The following is an 18,971-nucleotide window of genomic DNA, read 5'->3' as shown; positions in this document are numbered from 1 at the left end:
ATACTTAAATTTAAAAAACAAGACAAAGCAAAACTGGTGGCCTTCTATAAGAGGAAGACACCAGAGATCACTCTCTCTGTCATGTGAGGACACAGTAATAATATTAGTCTGCAAGTCTGAAAGTGAGGATGAGAGCTCTCATCAGAAGCTTAAACCTGGGGCAGCCCGGGTGGCTCAGTGGTTTAACACCGCCTTTGGCCCAGGGCCTGATCCTGGAGACCTGGGATCGAGTCCCACGTTGAGCTCCCTGCATGGAGCCTACTTCTTTCTCTGCCTGTATCTCTTCCTCTCTCTCTCTCTCTTTCTGTGTGTGTGTGTGTCATGAATAAATAAATAAATAAATCTTTTAAAAAAAAAAGAAAAGAAAAGAAACTGAACCCTGCCAAAACCTCAATCTTGGAGTTTTCAGCCTCCAGAACTTTGAGAAAATAAATTTCTATTGTTCAAGCCCCTCAGTCTATGGTAGTTTGTTATGACAGCCTGAGTACACTAAGACATCCCCAGACTTCCTATTCTTCTTGAGTATCATGGTTCTCGTTAGCTTCTGTGCTTTCTACTTGTACTGCTAGTTGCAATTGCTGTCAAATCTAATTTTCCAATGGTAACTCTACATAATATATTTGCTTCATTACTTCTACTTCTTGTATTAACATTATGTTCATCTTTGCCTGCCAGATACTTTTTACCCAAATTTCATATATGCTTTAGCGACTATCTTAAATTTTAATTCCTCGAGGAACTTTTTCTCTACTACAGCTTCTCCCCTTCCTTGAATTGCTGTAGAATTTAGGAATTCTATAGGAATTCCTGCAACTTAATAGATGTTTCTTACTTTTCTGTTTGATGTCCTTAAACGTAAAATTCTTCTAGGGCTGGGATCTTACCTTTTTCATTAGCACCAATCTTCAATTAGCTTAATCCTAAAGAAAAGAGAAGATTGACTTACTCAGGCCAAGGGAATTATGCATACAAATTACAGTTTACCCAATATATCAGGCCTAGTAATTTGAAAAATTGTGTTTGGTAAATCTTGTCGTTGGATATTGCTCTGATAATATTGAGCAGATACTTATATAAAACAAAATTCTATGATATTTTACCTTACATTCTAAAACAAAGCAAAGGTAATGTAGATTGTCTTCTGACAATACTTTGAACCTTTTTTTCATTGGCAAAGTATGAATGAAAGTAACAAGAAAGAATATTATTTCATAGATTCCTTTAAAAACAATTCATGTTTCCAATTTTCTATTTCTCTTGAGTATCATGGGGTCACTAATATACCAGAGGGAATATTGATAGATATGCTTTTTCATTTTGTTAAACTATGCTCTAGAAAATAAAATTTAGAAAATATTGATGTGTTAGAAATGGGTATTTTAAGTATTTTTTCTTCATTTTAAATATTTTAGAGCACTACTTGGATAGTCAAGGAGAATTCTGATTTTGATTATTAGAAAGCTGAGTATCTTAGTTATATCTTTTCTTTCAGCAGAGCTACTGTTCTACAAAGTTACATCAATACTTGGCATAGTTTGGCAAACTAAATTTGAAGTCATTGCATCCTAGTTGTTTAGTAACCCATTGGCAGGAGAAAGATGGCAATGTTCTTTCCAGGCAGTTTGTTCATCCAAATATTAAGACAAGGCCTAGTCTGCCTTATATGTCTATAGCTGCCAATTTTCCTGTGGCTTCTTTATTTCTTTATCCCTCTATCCAGCTGCTACTCACAGCTATTGCCACATTTACCCTCTGGCTCGTGGGATAGAATGTTTAGCTTCCCCTGAGGCTGCTGTTAATGCTTCCTTTTTACTCTGCTGGCTGGGAATGCACTTGGCATCCTCAGTCTCAAACCTCTCCTCCCTCTTTTTTTCCACAGACACCAAGCACTTAAGTAGCACTTTCAGCCTCCACCGGTTATCAGTAGTAGCTTTCAACCCCTCATTTCTGGTCTGGTAACTCAGCACATTGTCCCAAGAGACCTTGACTAAGCTAATTTGCCTCCTCTTCCAAGCTCTTTGCTCTCTCAATCTTCCTTTTCTCTTTTTCTTCCTTATCCATTTCTTTGTCTCCCCTTTTATTTTTCTTTTACTCTTCTTACTATTCCTGATTATTTTTTTTCTTTTTTTAGTATATAGTAGATGCCACAGAGGCAAATATTTGCAGTAGAAAATAAAACAGTAGTTAATATTAAACATTTTAAAAGTTTGCCCAACATTTTAACTCATTCACCTCAAAAAAAGGTGTTTTTGTTCTGTTTTGTTTAATATCTTTGTCTGCTTGCCACTGTATGACTATATTGCAGGTTCTGTAATATAAGTTCATGGGCCTTTTGTTTTCATTTATATGCAGAGTTGCAGATTCTGTATTTACATAGGTCTACTTGTTCAAATCAGTATATGGAAAAAGATAAAAAGTATTCCCAGCAAATATTTTACAAGGAAAAGAAAATCCACTTAGATAATATTTTTTTGCCTAAAATGATTTAAATATGCAATTTGATTTATCTTTCAAAATAACTCCTTTCTGACTATTCTATGAATATTAGCTTTTTATTTTTCAAGTAATGGCTTATAAACATCTTTAGAAATTTATAATCTAAAAAAATAAATTTATCATTTAAGACTTGTGACCCAAAGATTAGAAAATAAAGATAATACAATTAATTTTGGAATCAAGAATAACAGTGTTCTGCAGGCCTTAGTCATTAACTGCTAACAAGTCTGCAGGACAATTCTAAATACCTACAAAATAGAAACGTGAAAAATTCATATGGAGAGTAATAGACCTGAATACGTCACTTAAAGCCCATATCTTCTTCCTACCCTCATTCCCCTTTGTTTTAATGCTTTCCTGTAGAAAAATAAATAAACTTTAGGTAAAGTTTGTGTTTTATAAATCTAACAATAAATAAATAAATAAATAAATAAATAAATAAATAAATCTAACCAATTTGTATTATTTTTCTGTAACCCTATTTAACCAAAATATGTATTGTTTTAATCTCCAACTAAGTCCTCATTATAAAAGTACAAAAAGTCTTTCTTGTCATAAAACCTTAAATGTATTTTTAGTTTTGTTTAATTTGTAAGGTTTAATGTTGGGTTTACGTTTAAAGGAAGCATCAACCCATAAGACGTTCCTTACCTTTTCAGAACCTTAGGTAGGAGTGCCAACCACTCTGTTTCTTTGCTGAGGCCAGGGGAAAGGAAGGAGCAAGAAAGGAGAGGGACATCTGCTTATTACATTCCAAAATAAAAATTCTGAGTCTACAGCTCTTTAGAAGAGGTTTTACAGACAGTGTTTCACGGACTCTTATAGATGTAAAAAGTGCATCACTTTTTCCCTATTGTTCATGTTAAAGAAATAGTAATCAAAAGATAATTTATTATAGTGAATTGAATAAACCTTTTAAAGCTGCACATGTGACCCCTGCCAGGCTGTAATGCCACATGTACCCTATTTCCACCATCTCTGCAACTGATGGGTGGGTACTGACACTTTCAGCATTTAGAAATTCTTTTTGAGAGTACCTTGCTCTAATTTAAGCCCATTTTTAAAATTTCTACTATCAGGAGGTTAACTGCTACTTCCATTTTGTTAGGCTTCTGTGCTGAGAATACAATGTGCTCTCAGTTTTTCATATGCCATTTTTTCATATATAGTGCCTTGGAATACTTCTGTCACACAAGGATTTTATGATACCTGCATGACAAACTTCTATAAATTATCTAAGTGCTTCATGCCCTTGAAAAAAGACTTTTTAGGTTACCCTTAGAAAATTGACCGAAAAAATTCGTTTAAAGTAATCTTTCCTTTAGTAAATTAGTAAATGTAATTTTATTTATTTTTTAAAGATATTTATTTATTCATTCATTCATTCATTCATTCATGATAGAGAAAGAGAGAAAGAGAGAGGCAGAGACACAGGCAGAGGGAGAAGCAGGCTCCATGCAGGGAGCCCGATGTGGAACTCGATCCTGGAACTCCAGGATCACGCCCTGGGCCAAAGGCAGGTGCTGAACCGCTGAGCCACCCAGGGATCCCCAGTAAATGTAATTTTGAAGAGTGGTATAGTTTGTTCTATTTCTGCATGCAGTACGCCTTGCTAATATCCATAAGAAAATATGTGCATTCATACTCATAGAAGCATTATTCAGCTTAGCTAAACAATGGAAAGAACACAAATGTCTATCAACTGACGAATAGATTAACAAACTTTTGTATATCCATATCAACAAATATTATTGAGCCATAACAAAGAATGAAGTACTGATACATGCTACACCATGGGTGAACCATGAAAACATGATGCTAAGTAAAAGAATCCAGACACATATTCTTACTTTTATGTAGTGGTTTGTTATTAGTGTGTTTTATTAATGGATAAATTAAGAATATGTAAGAAATTAATATATAATTCATAAGAATAGCTAAGAAATTATTTTAGTGAATTCTGTATTCTGAATGTAGCATATCATTGTATTGTCCAAGTAAATGGTAAGGTACATATTAGTCCTCTATTTGTAACATTATTGTCATTCTATTTGAAGACATTTGTGCTATTGCTTTCATATATGGCAGGTTTTTCCTATGTTACATATACGTTAAACTTCCCTTTCAATATGGCTATAAGTTCTGCTTCTCAGAACTCTTTGAGCTCTTTCCTCCCTGTCCATAAGGCAGCCTAGTAGCTTTGTTCCAAATCAGTCTCCCTGTCTGTGATAGTTGCACACAAGTTACCTTGTCTGCTCCTATTATTTCCCAGCATTCTACATCTTGAAGTTATTTTTCATACTGGACTTCCCTTTTAGTTTATATTCATTTACATTCTTTAGACAACTGAGATCTTAAAATTATAGCACTTTGAAGAATAATAAAAGCCATTAATAAAAGTGTGTTTTGTTTTCATCTGGAAATATGAATTTACTTAGGCACAAAAGAAATAGAAGCTGTGAATGACTATGATCAGTTTATGAAAAACAGCAGTTATTATTATTATGTACCTTTTAGGGATTGCTGATCAGTCTAGCAGAGAACAGTAAATGAGCAAAAAAATAATAATATGTCCTGCCTTACTGAGAGGATCAGTGTTCAATGGAGTTCAAAAAGCAAACTGGACAGGTAGCCTATTAGCAACTTACACATCAGAAGTGAGGGTTTATGTTAATAGTAAAATATCTTGTTACCTCTAATGATTGACATGATTTGGAATGCTATTTAAAATGATGGTAAGGTATGTGAAATTTAGAAGACATGGACTTACAGTTTTTTAATTCAGATGATTGTCAAGTGGCCAAATACAGATGCTAGCTGTTATGACCATGAGGACAGACAAGGATAAGGCACTTTTAATTTAGTGTGGAACATATATGTAAAACAGATATGATAAACTCTAAGCTCCTATAAATTGGGCTTTGGTTTGCAATCATGATTAATTACTTACTTACAATGTGTTATATTATAAAACCTGACCTATGATCTCCTAAATAGGCATGTTGAAAATTGCAGGTCTTAACAGAGATTTGAAATACTATTTGTTAAAGAGATAGGACTTTTTCCTCTCCCACTTGGAGAATTAAAGTAATCCTCTGTTTCTAAAGATTTTAAATCAAGTCCTAGTCTACATCAGTGGCTACATAGTATAGGCATTCTTAATTTACTTAGTAGACAGGTTCACTGTGTACTGCATAATTTATGAATGACACCCAAAATGGTTAATTATGAACACAGGTTTCCATGTGCAAAACATTGCATGAACTGAATAATTGCTCTATTGTCTGCATATTGGTAGACTATTTAAAAATAAATACTTCACACTAAAGTGTTAAAGCACTTTTACTAAAGCTGGCAATGTTTCTGCTTAAAAGTCTCATGATATTTAACAGCAACTGTAACCAATAAAAAGTTGTAGCTCCTAAGCATATTTTATTCCTTATTAATTATTAATAATAGTAGTATTTTTGGTATAAGACTTAGAAATTATGACCAAAGAATGTATAATAGTAATAACTTAAATTTGTATATATTTAACATTTACAAATAGCTTTTTACTTCTCAATCATTTGAGCTTCATAATGTCCTTGGGGCCAGTAATAAAGATATTCCTAATTTTCTAGAAACTCAGGCTGATAGACAAGGTTACACAATTAATAAGGAGCAAAAAATTCAAAATTGCATTTCCAGTATCCAAGTCCATTACCCTTTCTTTCTAATCCCATATTTCATATGGGAAGTACTTCATAATTTTCAAAGCAATTTTATACATCTTATTTGAACTTTGGAAGAATCATTTGTTGTTGATATAACAAGTATTAGGTTAATGGTTTTATAGTAAATCTGATGATTTGGAAGTCCTAGCCAGAGTAAATTAGGTGAGAAAAAGAAAGAAAAGTCCTCCAAATCAGAAAACTAAAAGTAGAATTGTCCAAATTTGTAAATAACATGATCTTATATGCAAAAACCCTAAAGACTCAGACAAAAAACTATTAGAACTAATAGATGCGAGGCACCTGGGTGGCTCGGTCAGTTAAGCATCTGACTCTTGATTTCGGTTCATGATTTCAGAGTCATGAAATTGAGCTCTACATCAGGCTCCATGCTGAGCATGGAGATTGCTTAAGATTCCCTCTTTCCCTCTTGCTCTGCTTACCCCCCCTCCCCAACTCTCTCTTGCACATTCTCTCTCTCTGTCAAAAAAAAAAAAAGGAATAGAAGATTTCAGTGAAGTTGCAGAATATAAAATCACCAGTTGCCTACCTGCAGAATTCTTATTGCATGAGAAAAATAAACCCTTATTTGCTGAGATCACAGTAAAACTTTTCTGGTACTTGCTGTTAAAGCATTCTTTACTGCATGACATGTATATCATAGGGAATTTCTCTTGATTAAAACTTCTTATATAACTTTGCAGTGAATGTTGTCCTATGTCTCAGATATTTCTGGGCAGACTAGGGAAGGCAGCCGACTACATCTGTCCTAATACTTTATTGCTCACCTTTTGGCCTATGCCCAGCTAGATGGGCTCCAGAGAAGGGCTCACCATTCACCAGCTCCCAACTGGGAGAATGGAGAATGAGAAAGCCTTGGCCATGCCTTCAGGGTCACAGACTATGGAGTTTAAAGGGGAAGTCTGGAGTTTCCTGAGTCAGCATGGAGTATCCAGGTAGGAGCCTGGGTGGGGGCCAACAGCCCAAACTTTCCACATTTCTTCAGTCTAGTTGTGTTTGGAGAATTATTCCATGCTGTCGTCCACATTAAGTTTGATTGTGTTACTGCTTTATCTTGCCCCATGTGCAAAAATCAACCCAAACTTAGTTAAAGACTTAAACCTAAGACCTATCACCATAAACTAGAAGAAAACATAGTGGAAGAGCTTCATGAGATTGGTCTTGGCAATGATTTCATGGATATGATACCAAAAGCATAGGCAACAAATACAAAAATAAACAAGTGGGCCTATATTATACTAAAAAGCTTATGCACAGCAAAGGAAACAATTGATAAAATGAAAAGGAAACCCATGGAATGAGAGATTCTCAAAGCATTTATCAGATAAGGGCTTAATTTTCAAAATATGTAAGGAACTCCTACAACTCAATAATAAAAAAAAACTTAATAATCTGATTTTTTAAATGTGTTAAAGACTTGAATAGCTATTTCTCAAAGAATACTTTACAATACTTTACTAATGGCCAACATGTGTGAAAATGTGCTCAGTGCTATTACTCATCAGGGAAATGCAAATCAAACTACAATGAAATATCATTCCATACCTGATATGGATGGATGAGTATTATCAAAATTAGAAAAGACAAGTCCTAACAAATACCATGTACGATTTCACTCATATGCAGAATTTAAGAAACAAAACAAAATATTAAAGAGACCAGGGGCAGCCCAGGTGGCTCAGCGGTTTAGCGCCATCTTCAGCCCAGGGCCGGATCCTGGAGTCCAACGTCAGGCTCCCTGCATGGAGCCTGCTTCTCCCTCTGCCTGTGTCTCTGCCTCTCTCTCTCTTTCTATCATGAATAAATAAATAAAATCTTAAAAAAAAAGAGACCAAAAAAACAGACTCAATTATATAGAATAAACTGATGGTTACCAGAGGGGAGGTGGTGGGGGAATGGGTATGGGTGAAATGGGTGAAGGGGACTAAGAATACACTTATCATGGTGAGCAGTGAGTAATGTATAGAATTATTGAATCACTATGTTATACACCTGAAACGAATTACAACACTGTACATTAATTATACCAGAATTAAAAAATAGTAAGGGGATGCAGTTTGGTTGAATAAAATAAAATAAAGATCAAGTATTGACTATAGGATTATACAATGTATATAGGCTGTTAACTTGATGGTGGAGTTTTGATATTGTGGTGAGCAGTGAGTAGTATATAGAATTGGCATTCTATGCAGTTGGTGGGGATGTAGAATGGCTGAAGTAGCAGAGCAGAAAAGAGTGTTGTTTGGCATGAACAGAATTGAATAGTGGCTATTGTTGGCAATAACTAGCTCAGGAGATGAGTCTTATTTCCTTTCTGATGTTGAATGTGCCAAAACTTTTCTAAACTCTAGAATTTTGGGGATCCCTGGGTGGCTCAGTGGTTGAGCATCGGCCTTTGGCCCGGGGCGTGATCCTGGGGTCCCAGGATTGAGTCCCACATCGGGCTCCCTGCGTGGAGCCTGCTTCTCCCTCTGTCTGTGTCACTGCCTCTCTCTGTGTGTCTCTCATGAATAAATAAAATCTTTAAGAAAAATAAACTCTAGAATTTTGTACTTGTTCAATCCATCTAGAGTACTCTTTCCTCAACTACTTCTTTGACTACCTGATTTTTATCCTTTAAGTCTCAAGTCATATGTCACCTTTCTAGAGGAACCTTTCCTACTCATTCTGTTCAGAATTTTCAATTATTGTATATCTCCTCACTTTGTACTACTCATCATTATCTTGTTGAATAATTTGTGTCTTAATGTTAGTCTTCTCAGAAAAATGAGAACAGGTACTTTGTCAGTGTTTTTCACTGCTACCTCCCCAGTTTTAGCACAATCCTTGACATGTATGGTAAATCCTAAATGAATACGTAGTGATAGAATAAATGAATGAACTTAGGTCAGGGAGTTTTGTGGCTAAGGAGGTTAAGTGGTAAACTAAAAGAGGACGGTTATTTCTTAAATACCTACCTGTGCCAGCCATTGTTATAGGCATTCTTTTATTCTTCCTCTGTAGATATTACCCCTATTTTAAGAAAATTGAGGATGACTAAAAATAGATAACTTACCTATTTGTCACAATTGGCCTGGAAGGAGCCTTTTGATTCTTAAACAGATTCTAAGTCAGGGATGATGGTAGACTACGTTTCCAGTTCTACTGAGGAAGAAGCTGTTCTCTTTCAAATTGGAAGTCTTCTGAGGCAGTTTTAGGTGCCCGTGAAGTACAGAAAAGGAAAATACCTCCAGGGAAGAGATAGAAGCCGTATTTCCTGAGGCATTAGGGCCATCTGCAGAGCTTTGGGTTCTTGTTAGTTTGGATTCTATACTGAATTCTATATGTAATCACCTTCTTTTAGTGGGGAAAAAAGATCAAAATTGAACTAATTTATTTAAAAGCTATTTTTATGAGTCTAAAACAGAGATCAGTAAACTATGGCCCATGGGCCACATCCAGCCAGCTGCCTGTTTTTGTAAATAAACTTTGATTGGAACACAGCCACCATGTTTACTTGTTTATATTGTCTATGGCTGCCTTTGAGCTACAATAACAGGTAAGTGATTGTGATAATGATCATATGGTGAAGCCCAAACTATTTTCTCTCTGGCCTTTTATAGAAACATTTTGCCAAGGCCAATCTAAAGCATAGTTAGCACCAAAACATAAACAAAAATAAAACCAATTCTTCCAAAAATCTACAAAAATCACAAGATTACAGTGCTTGAATTTCTAGCTGACCTTGAACTTTTAGCCAAAGATGGGACAACCCTTAATTTCCTTTCCTGATCTCAATCTCTGCTTTTTAAATTTCATAACTGCTTATTCAGTTGAGATAATTGTTTTTTTTAGGGAGTGAACAAACAACTTTGATTTTGATACATTTTTTATAGTAGCCATCAAATTGAGAGAATTTACCACTCATTTCATGAATCATGTCTGTTCTTTATTTTGAAACCCATCTCAAAACTCTCAAAACCGTCTTTTCAAGGGAGACTTTTCTGAGTAATTTAGAACCACCATGTGAGAGCAGCATTTCTAGTTTTATACACAAATATATTTACTTCAAATAATACTTAATTTATAAATATACATGGAATATTTTGCTTAATTTTATGATCAGCTAAATCAGAATTCATGTATTTACTTCTTTGGTAAAAATGACATGATGATAATGATGTTATCTTTCTTTAGCAGGCTCTTTGATAGCTCCAGGTCACCAGTATAATATTAATAGGATCCTCAGTCTAAGAGAATCTGGAGTACTCTTGTTACTTTGCTCCACTATCCCTAAAATGCAGTAAGCCCCTCTACAGTTTGCTTAGGGATGATTATCTGGCTTCTGTGTGAACACTTTAGTTGATAGGTGGAAATGTGTGTGAATATATTAAACAGAGGAAAGAATGAAGGAAGAGGAGGTTAAGGGCATTCTCTCATGAGACTCAGGCAAAGAACTAGCTGTATATAAGTGAATAAAGCATAGTTAGCACCAAAACATAAACAAAAATAAAACCAATTCTTCCAAAAAGCTGCTGCTTCCACTTTCCTGCTGCTTATACCTAGGAGACCTTCTGTAGATATCTGTTAAATTTTTATTTTAATTGAATTTCAGTAAAGGAAAGAATGTGTACAGACACATACAAGAGAAAGAACAAGCTATTTTGGCTAATGGTGATCCAGTCTGACCAATGCAGAAAAGAGAGTAGTTAAAACTTAACACTCTAAAGGGAGTTTGAGGTCAGATATTCAGAAGGACTTGAATACCATGATAAAGAGTTGGATTTACTCTGTGAGCAGAGGCACATTTGAGAATTTTGTGGAGAAGAGTGCTATGTCTGGAGTGCCAATTTAGGAAGGTTACTCTAGTAATATATAGGATTGAATGGAGGATAATTTTGACAGTTTTGAAATCAATTTAGGAGGCTTCTTCAAATGTCCAGATAATATGAGCCTGAAGCAGAATGGTGACAGTGGGAATGTGTGGCACAAAAGACAAATATATAGGTAGTTTTGTAGGATTTTGTATCTGAATAGAAGTTAAATGGTATTCTAAGGTTTTGACTTTAGGTGACTGGAAGTTGGTGGTAAATTTAAACAGGAATGGGAAGTCAAGAAGAGGAAAGGTTTTGGAAATAAACAGTGATGTTCATCCTTGGACAGGTTGAATTGTAGATGTTGGTGTAACACCCAGGTGGAGAAAAACAGAGAATTTAAGTTCTAGATGTAGAGCAGAAGTCGTAAACTGGTAATAGCCCATGGGCAATATAAACCTGCATAAATGATTTTTGACATGGTATTTTTCACCTAAAATGATTTTTTTTTATTCTCACTTTTTGGTTATTAGGTTGACTATTATTTTCTCTTCTAGAATTTAGAAAATACTATATTAGTTTCTCATCTTTGTCATTACTGTTGAAAAATCTATTAGCTGTTCCTTTTCAGGTTGCTTTTAACATTTTTACAACTGTCTAATATTTTGCAGTTTTATTATAATATGTCTAAGTGTGGGTTTATTTTTATATTCTGCTTGGGACTTATATTGTATTCTGAGTAAAAATTTGTGTCTTAAGTACATTCTCAGAAGTTCTCGGGAATTATTTTGATAGTGTCTCCTCCCCATTCTTGATAGAATTCCTTTTAGTTGTATGTTGAACCTTTTCCTTCTATCTTCCATGACTAAGCCTCTCTTTTGTATTTTCCATTTTATTATTTCCCTGTGTTCTATTTTTGTAATTTCCTCATATATTTTAGATCACCAGTTGCCATTTCAGCTATTTCAAATCCCCTAGTTAAGCAATCCAATATAAATCTAGTGACTTTTTTCCTAGAATTTTTTGGTGGTTTTTTGAATCAACTTGAAAAATTATTTTCTTAAATTCTCATTCCTTGTATGCTTTTAATAGCTTAAAACAGTTATCTTAACAGCCCTATTCAATATTATTGTGTTCCATTTGTACTATTTAATAACTCTTACTCGACAGTCCATATCCTCATATATTTGGTAATTTTGGATTGTGTATTTTTCTTTAGGAGAGCTCCTACCCATTAGAATCTTTGATTGATAGTGTGACGCTCCAGAGTGTTTTGCCTTTCCCTCTTCTAAAGCCTAGAACAAATTTGTATGTAAATTTCAAACCTCTTGGTTATATTTTTAAATCCCGTGTATATTTAAGGGACAGACCTGTAGATATAAATTCATAGGGAAAGCTTTCCTAGTCTAAGCCCAAATGAAGATGGATACGTTTGCCCTTATAACCTTATGTTGGTGCATAGATGTTTCTTCTGGTCCCTCTTTTCCTTGATGCATGGCTCTTTGTGGGTTCCAGTTTTATGTGTAATAATACCTCACTTCCAATCCCTCCACCCTCACCACCAGAAGAGAGGAGCCAAGGCATCCTCTACTTTTTCTACATGGGCATTAAAACCAAAATCCTCCATGACTGAGACTGGAAAAAAACACCCAGAGGAAAAAAAACAAAAACAAAAAAACACCCAGAGGTTATCTTTACCTGTTTATAACTTGCTAATACAATTTTTTCATTTTATTGTTGTTAATTGTTTGTGACTCCTGGGGATTTCTTTTGCTGTTTCCCTTCTAAATCAGTTTTCATTTAAAAGCTTACTTCCACCTCCCCCACCCCCCAACCCCCCACCCCCGAAATTGGTAGACACAACAACTAAATACAATGTGAGATTCTCTATTTGGTGCTAGAACAGAAAAGAGGCATTGAGGGGAAAATGGTAAAAATCACCTAGTTAAGTGTTGTTAACAACATAGATTTTCTGGTTTTGATATTATATAGTTATGTAAGTTGTTAAAATTTGTAAAAGTTGTATGAGGGGTATGCATCAAGTATACTAAATTTTTGCAATTTTTCTGTAAGTCAGGTTATTTCAAAATAAAGTTTTAAGAAGGCATATTTGTTTTGTTTAACATTTCTGAGTGTTCTGTAATGAGAGGGCTTTCAAATTTGTTCCTGAAATAAACAACCTGATATTGTAATAAAAGGAGTTGGGTTCCCATCATTTTAAAAATAGAACAGAGAATAGAGATACCTTTTAACAAATTCAAAGTATGGTATCACATAAGGATTTGGTACCTTTGACCCACTCTGAAGCATACTTTTAATGTACAGTTTCTCTAAAAATACTCTATTCTTTCTTATTTTTAACACTATCCATTCTTAAATTTAGATTTCTAGCCTTTCTTTAAAAGTAGAATATCTGACTGCCTTAGAACTAGAGCAAAGTCATGGCCACACCTGTAGATAGGCATATCTCTCTAGTTTTCTTCAATCTGTATCTCTACTGTTCAATATCCAGTATGCCTTATTAACTTATGTTTTACCTACCTAGATTTTATAGATATTTAAGTATGCAAACTTTGGTTTAGCAATTAGAAGAGAGATCAGTATTAGAGATAGAGAATTGGTGTGCATCTATATTGAATTATAGTTCAGTACAGGTAGAGGGAATTCATGACTTTACCTTGTATAATATTTGGCATAGAGGCAAGAAATCCAGGGACAAAGCTCAAGGAAATAACTCTTCTGAGAGCAAGAAAAGTGAGCAGAACCCACAAAATATACATATACACACACACACACACACACACACACACACACGGCAGCTGGAGAGGTAAGAATGGATGGTAGTGTTAAAAATAAGAAAGAAAAGAAAAAAATAAGAAAGAAGAGAGTATTTTGAGAGGAATTGGACATTAAAAGTATGCTTCAGAGTGGGTCAAAGGTACCAAATCCTTAAGTGATACCATACTTTTGATTTGCTAAAAGGTATACTTATTATCCTTCCTCCCTCTCTTCTTCCTCCAAGTCATTATCCCCATGCCCTTCTCTTTATGCCCTGGAGGGCTGATCACTAAGGATTGGAAATGGCAGGTTATAGGAGAGTAGGAAAAGGTAACATTACCAATCACCACCACTTCTGGACTGTAGACTTGCTATAGCTACACCCAGGCAGTTTTCCTTCTATAACTTCACCACTCAATAATCTCTAGTAAATTCCTCTGCCTGCCCCTTCAGGTCTGTGGGTTGTAATGGCTTCCCATTTTTATAAGTCTGCTGGTTCCTCAGAATGGCTTGTTGATTTCCTTGACCCTATATGTGAGCTGAACTTTCATTAGAATTCCATCTAATTACTCAGCCATTAGAAACAACAAATACCCACCATTTGCTTCGAGGTAGATGCAACTGGAGGGTATTATGCTGAGTGAAATAAGTCAGTCAGAGAAGGACAAACATTATATGGTCTCATTCATCTGGGGAATGTAAAAAAGAGTGAAAGGGAATAAAGGGGAAAGGAGAGAAAATGAGTGGGAAGTATCAGAGAGGGAGACAGAACATGAGAGACTCCTAACTCTGGGAAACGAACAAGGGGTGGTGGAAAGGGAGGTGGGCGGGGGGTTGGGGTGACTGGGTGATGGGCACTGAGGGGGCCGGCCACTTGATGGGATGAGCACTGGGTGTTATGCTATATATTGGCAAATTGAACTCCAATAAAAAGAGTTAAAAAAAAAAAAAAAAAGAATTCCATCTAATTGTGCCTTCTGTTTTCTGCTAGGACCCTGACCAATATCCTGGGTGTATTAGTTATGGTACAAACTAAGTTGTTCTCAGTTATGTTTAAGCTGCTGTATCCTAGAGTCTTAATATTTCTCTTTCGTGTACATGGGACTTACATACTTTCAGTTTGTTACTGGTAGTAATATTTAGGCTTTCTTCGTGGTTTTCTCATATTTGGAGAAAAGGAGTCTAAAGCTAGAGAGTAAATTTGCCAGTTATCCATCTCTGGGCTAGTTTCCATTGCTTCCTAGTCACTAGAAAGACAGAAAGGAAAAGAAGTGGAACATATTACCAGTGTTTGCATCTTATTTACCATAATTTGGTGACACAACCTCATCACATTAGGAAGGAGACTGTTGAATGTATCTCTGACTTAGATTTTTATTATTAAAGAAAGTAAGAGTGGATACTGAGTGACAAATAGTCTCTACCACAATAGTTCACTCTCATAGAGGGAAAATTTTTTTTCATTTCAGAGCTAAAGGGGAGAATATAAGAAAATTTCAATAGACTGTGGTAAAATCTAGATTTCAAGGAGTTGAGTGAAGAGATTGTGGAGTGTGTGAATATGGCTTCTTTTGAAGAGTATGATATATAATGAAAGATGTGATTCTGAGATACAAGGGAGTTAAAGGGAAGATTCTTTCTAGGTAGCAAAATCTGAGTAGTTTTAGAGAAGATATAACTTAGGGAGAAATTGAAAAACCAGGCAGAAAAAAAAAAAAAAAAGAAAAGAAAAACCAGGCAGATAGCCCTTTTTTAGGAAATATGAGGACACTTCTTACCCCAAAGCACAGGGAAAATATAAACATTTTGCAATGGAGAAGAAAATTAAAAAGTTATATCCTCTTTTTGAAGCCGAAGGCCAAATAATCTATGGAGAAAGAAAGTGAGGCAGGTATATAATTTAGAGTATATACCGAAGGGAGTATGACATTAGTGAACTAGAAACACAAAAATAATCAGAGTAGAATTTGAGGCCCTGCTGAAGATAGAGAGCTTGAGTTACAGTAAAATTATTGGTATGTGTTTTGATTTTTCTGTAATGAAGCATGACAGCCTATATATAGAAGCTAGAAAAATGGATTGTTGCATTTCTCAAAATTGTATTAACAACATAGGTATAAGAAGAGTCAAGTTGGGGAAGAGTCTAGGTTGCTTATAAAAAAAATTCTAGTTGAAAATAAACACCATGGGGTCTGGTATGGGTTAAAACAGGTCAGGGAGGTCTAAGGAAAATGTAAACTAGACGATGTATTAGTTATCTATTGCTGTGTAACAAGTTACTCCAAAATTTAACAGCTAAAACAGTAGGCCTTTATTATCTTGCATTGTCCTTTTGGATCAGGAATTTGGGAGTGGCTTAGCTAGGTGGTTCTGACTCTCTGTCTCTCATTAGATTGTAGTCAAGATGTTTGTTGGAGCTACAGTAATCCAAGGTATGACTAGGGCTAGAAGATGAGTTTCTAAGATGACTTGATCACATTGTTGGTGAGTTGGCAGGAGACCTCAGTTCCCTACCACAAGGACCTCTCCATAGAGCTGCTTGAATAACTTTACCATATGGCAGCTGACTTTCCCCAAAGCAACCAATTGAAAATAGAGGGTGGGAGCCACAGTTTCTTTTATGATGTAGTCTCAAAAGTCCCAGTGTGTTATTTCAGCTGTATCCAATTGGTTATATAGGTTAACTGACTAGCTGAGCATAAATCCCAAGAGGTGAGAATCATTAGGGGCCACTTTGGATGCCCACCACCAAGGAAGGAAAACTTGAAAGGGAACCAACCATCTAATAAGAATTTACTCTGTACCAGGTATATAATTTATTTCTTGCAATAATTTTATGAGGAATGTATTAGTTTTTTATTTTAGAGATGAGCAGATTGAAGCTTTGAGAACTTAACTGTTGCCCACCATTTTATAATCATTTTAGTCAGGCTTGGAATCCAGGTCTGTTAGCCTGTTCCCATAATATTTCATCATATGGGAAGCAAATATGCTTATAGTGGTTTAGTACATCTATTTTGAAGACATAAGGTTGTTGGAAATTTAATTGATATCATTTAAGCAAATTATCACTGTACTCAAATAGTAAGCCAATACTTATTAGCTGTTTTTATTATGTACTTTGTAATTTAAAAATAAAAGAAATTTCAAGAAGTGAGGATAAAAGACATGTTTGAAAGAAAAATTAACCAGCAGAAAAGAAGTTATATTATTCAAGGACATTTAGATTTGAGCTGCTTGGATTATTAAGTCAAAAGTATGTTAACACTTAAAGGTGACTGCAGAGAGGAACCATTAGTATGAATTCTGAAGCCATCAAGAATGGTGATGGGAATAGAACTATGAATCCTTTGAGTAGGACAACCATCCTCCTTACACTTCAAAAAGTAGATGGGCAGCCCAGGTGGCTCAGCGGTTTAGCGCTGCCTTCAGCCAAGGGTGTAATCCTGGAGACCTGGGATCAAGTCCCAAGTTGGGCTCCCTGCATGGAGCCTGCTTCTCCCTCTGCCTGTGCCTCTGCCTCTCTTTCTCTCTGTGTCTCTCATGAATAAATAAATAAAATATTTTTTTAAGTAGCAATTAAAGCCCCTACTATATACCAATAACTCTCTTAGGCATGGGAACAAATATGAAAGAGCTGTGAATCATGTCTTTAAGATAGCTCAGTGGAGGAAAAGGCAGACTTATAGACGTTATTTTTTAAAAATTAATCAGGGTTGCCTGGGTGGGTTAGTCAGTTAAGCATCTGACTTTGGCTCAGGTCATGATCCCGGGGTCCTGGGATTGAGAGCCAGGCCTCTGGTGGCCTGCTCAGCTTCTCCCTCTCCCCCTCCTTCTGCTCTCTCTCTCTCTCTCTCTCTCTCAAATAAATAAATAAAATCTTAAATAAAATAAAATAAATGAATTGACTTTGGGGGCACTTGAGTCGCATAGTCAAGTGTCGGACTCTTGGTTTTGGCTCAGGTCATGATCTCAGGGTCAAGAGATCCATGCTCCCTGGGAGTCTGTCCCTCTCCCTCTACTACTTCTCTTCCCCCTCACTCTATCAAATAAATAAATAAATAAATAAATAAATAAATAAATAAATAAATAAATAAATAAAATCTTAAAAAAAAAAAAAAGAAGTGTTTCACTAATGCTCGTAAAGGCATCGTGGGCAATGTTGTGTGGAAAAATACAGACTTCAACATCTTTGACTCAGGAAGTAGTTCAGAAGAATTGGACCTGAAACTTTTTATGGATAATCAGTTTATTTCATTTTTAATAAACATACAATACTTAATAAAATTTATGTTTAAGAAGTCTGACAGCTTTTCAGTTAGTATAAAATTAAAATTCTGCATGATAAAGTACTTTGTTACAATTATTTTGCAGCCATTCTTATTTTTTAGCAATACAGAAAATAAAGGTTCATCTCATAATCATTTGAGTCTTATGTTTATGAAATTAGTATATTTTATGTATGTTCAGTGGATCTCAACTATTTTATGTGTGTTCATTGTATCCCTATAGCTATAACAGCGATTATTAAACATTTTCAACATAGTTCTCTTACCTATAAAAAGATAACATGGGTTAAATTCTAGTTTCTGTTCTTTTAGCTAAATTAGATCAGTGCCACTGATTATCTCATTCTAATCAGAGGATCTGAAAGCTGTATACATCTTTGTCAAATATATCTGATACTATTTTTCAATACATGTTATCTTTGGAGAAGAGAAACAAGACATTTCTTAAGATATTCTTAATATATAGTATTTTAATAGTATCAATTTCTTATTTATACCAGGTAACACTCTCCTTTAGGTCTAAATTTACTAAGTATTCAAACAATTATCCGTCTACTAAGAATATTGAGACTTATAACTAGTATTTAAATGATTGAATGATAACTAGTATTTAAATGATTGAATGATAGGTTCATTCATTAAAAAAAAAAAGTGTCCAGATTGGAACTCTCAGCTTCTGGGTCCTCAAGTCCCTTATCCATACAGTTGGCACTATCAGATATTTCAAACGTGGAAAAAGTTTAATCCAGTTTCAGGCTATGTTCCAGTAGATCCAAATATGGTACACAGAAAGATATCCATCCTGTAAACACGAGTGAGAGGAAGAGAACAATTAGATAATGTCATATTGTTTTTAGATGTGAACATAAGAAGCTCTTTTT

General features: G+C 35.0%; 2 protein-coding genes across 12 annotated transcripts in view; one reads left to right on the top strand and one right to left on the bottom strand.

Annotated features, from left to right (window-relative positions):
- LRBA (LPS responsive beige-like anchor protein) overlaps positions 1-18,971 on the top strand; it is a 721,151-nt gene that overhangs the window by 610,805 nt on the left and 91,375 nt on the right. The window lies entirely within an intron of this gene.
- Positions 18,742-18,971, bottom strand: part of DCLK2 (doublecortin like kinase 2) — a 245,858-nt gene continuing 245,628 nt past the window's right edge. The window contains exon 17 of the mRNA XM_077846341.1: positions 18,742-18,892. Coding sequence (XP_077702467.1) covers positions 18,842-18,892 — 51 coding nt within the window. The 3' untranslated portion in view covers positions 18,742-18,841. The remainder of the gene's footprint in view (positions 18,893-18,971) is intronic.

Source organism: Canis aureus, chromosome 13 (genome assembly GCF_053574225.1).
Source record: "Canis aureus isolate CA01 chromosome 13, VMU_Caureus_v.1.0, whole genome shotgun sequence".
Classification (NCBI taxonomy): Eukaryota; Metazoa; Chordata; class Mammalia; order Carnivora; family Canidae; genus Canis; species Canis aureus.
This window is presented reverse-complemented; position numbering and strand designations above follow the sequence as displayed.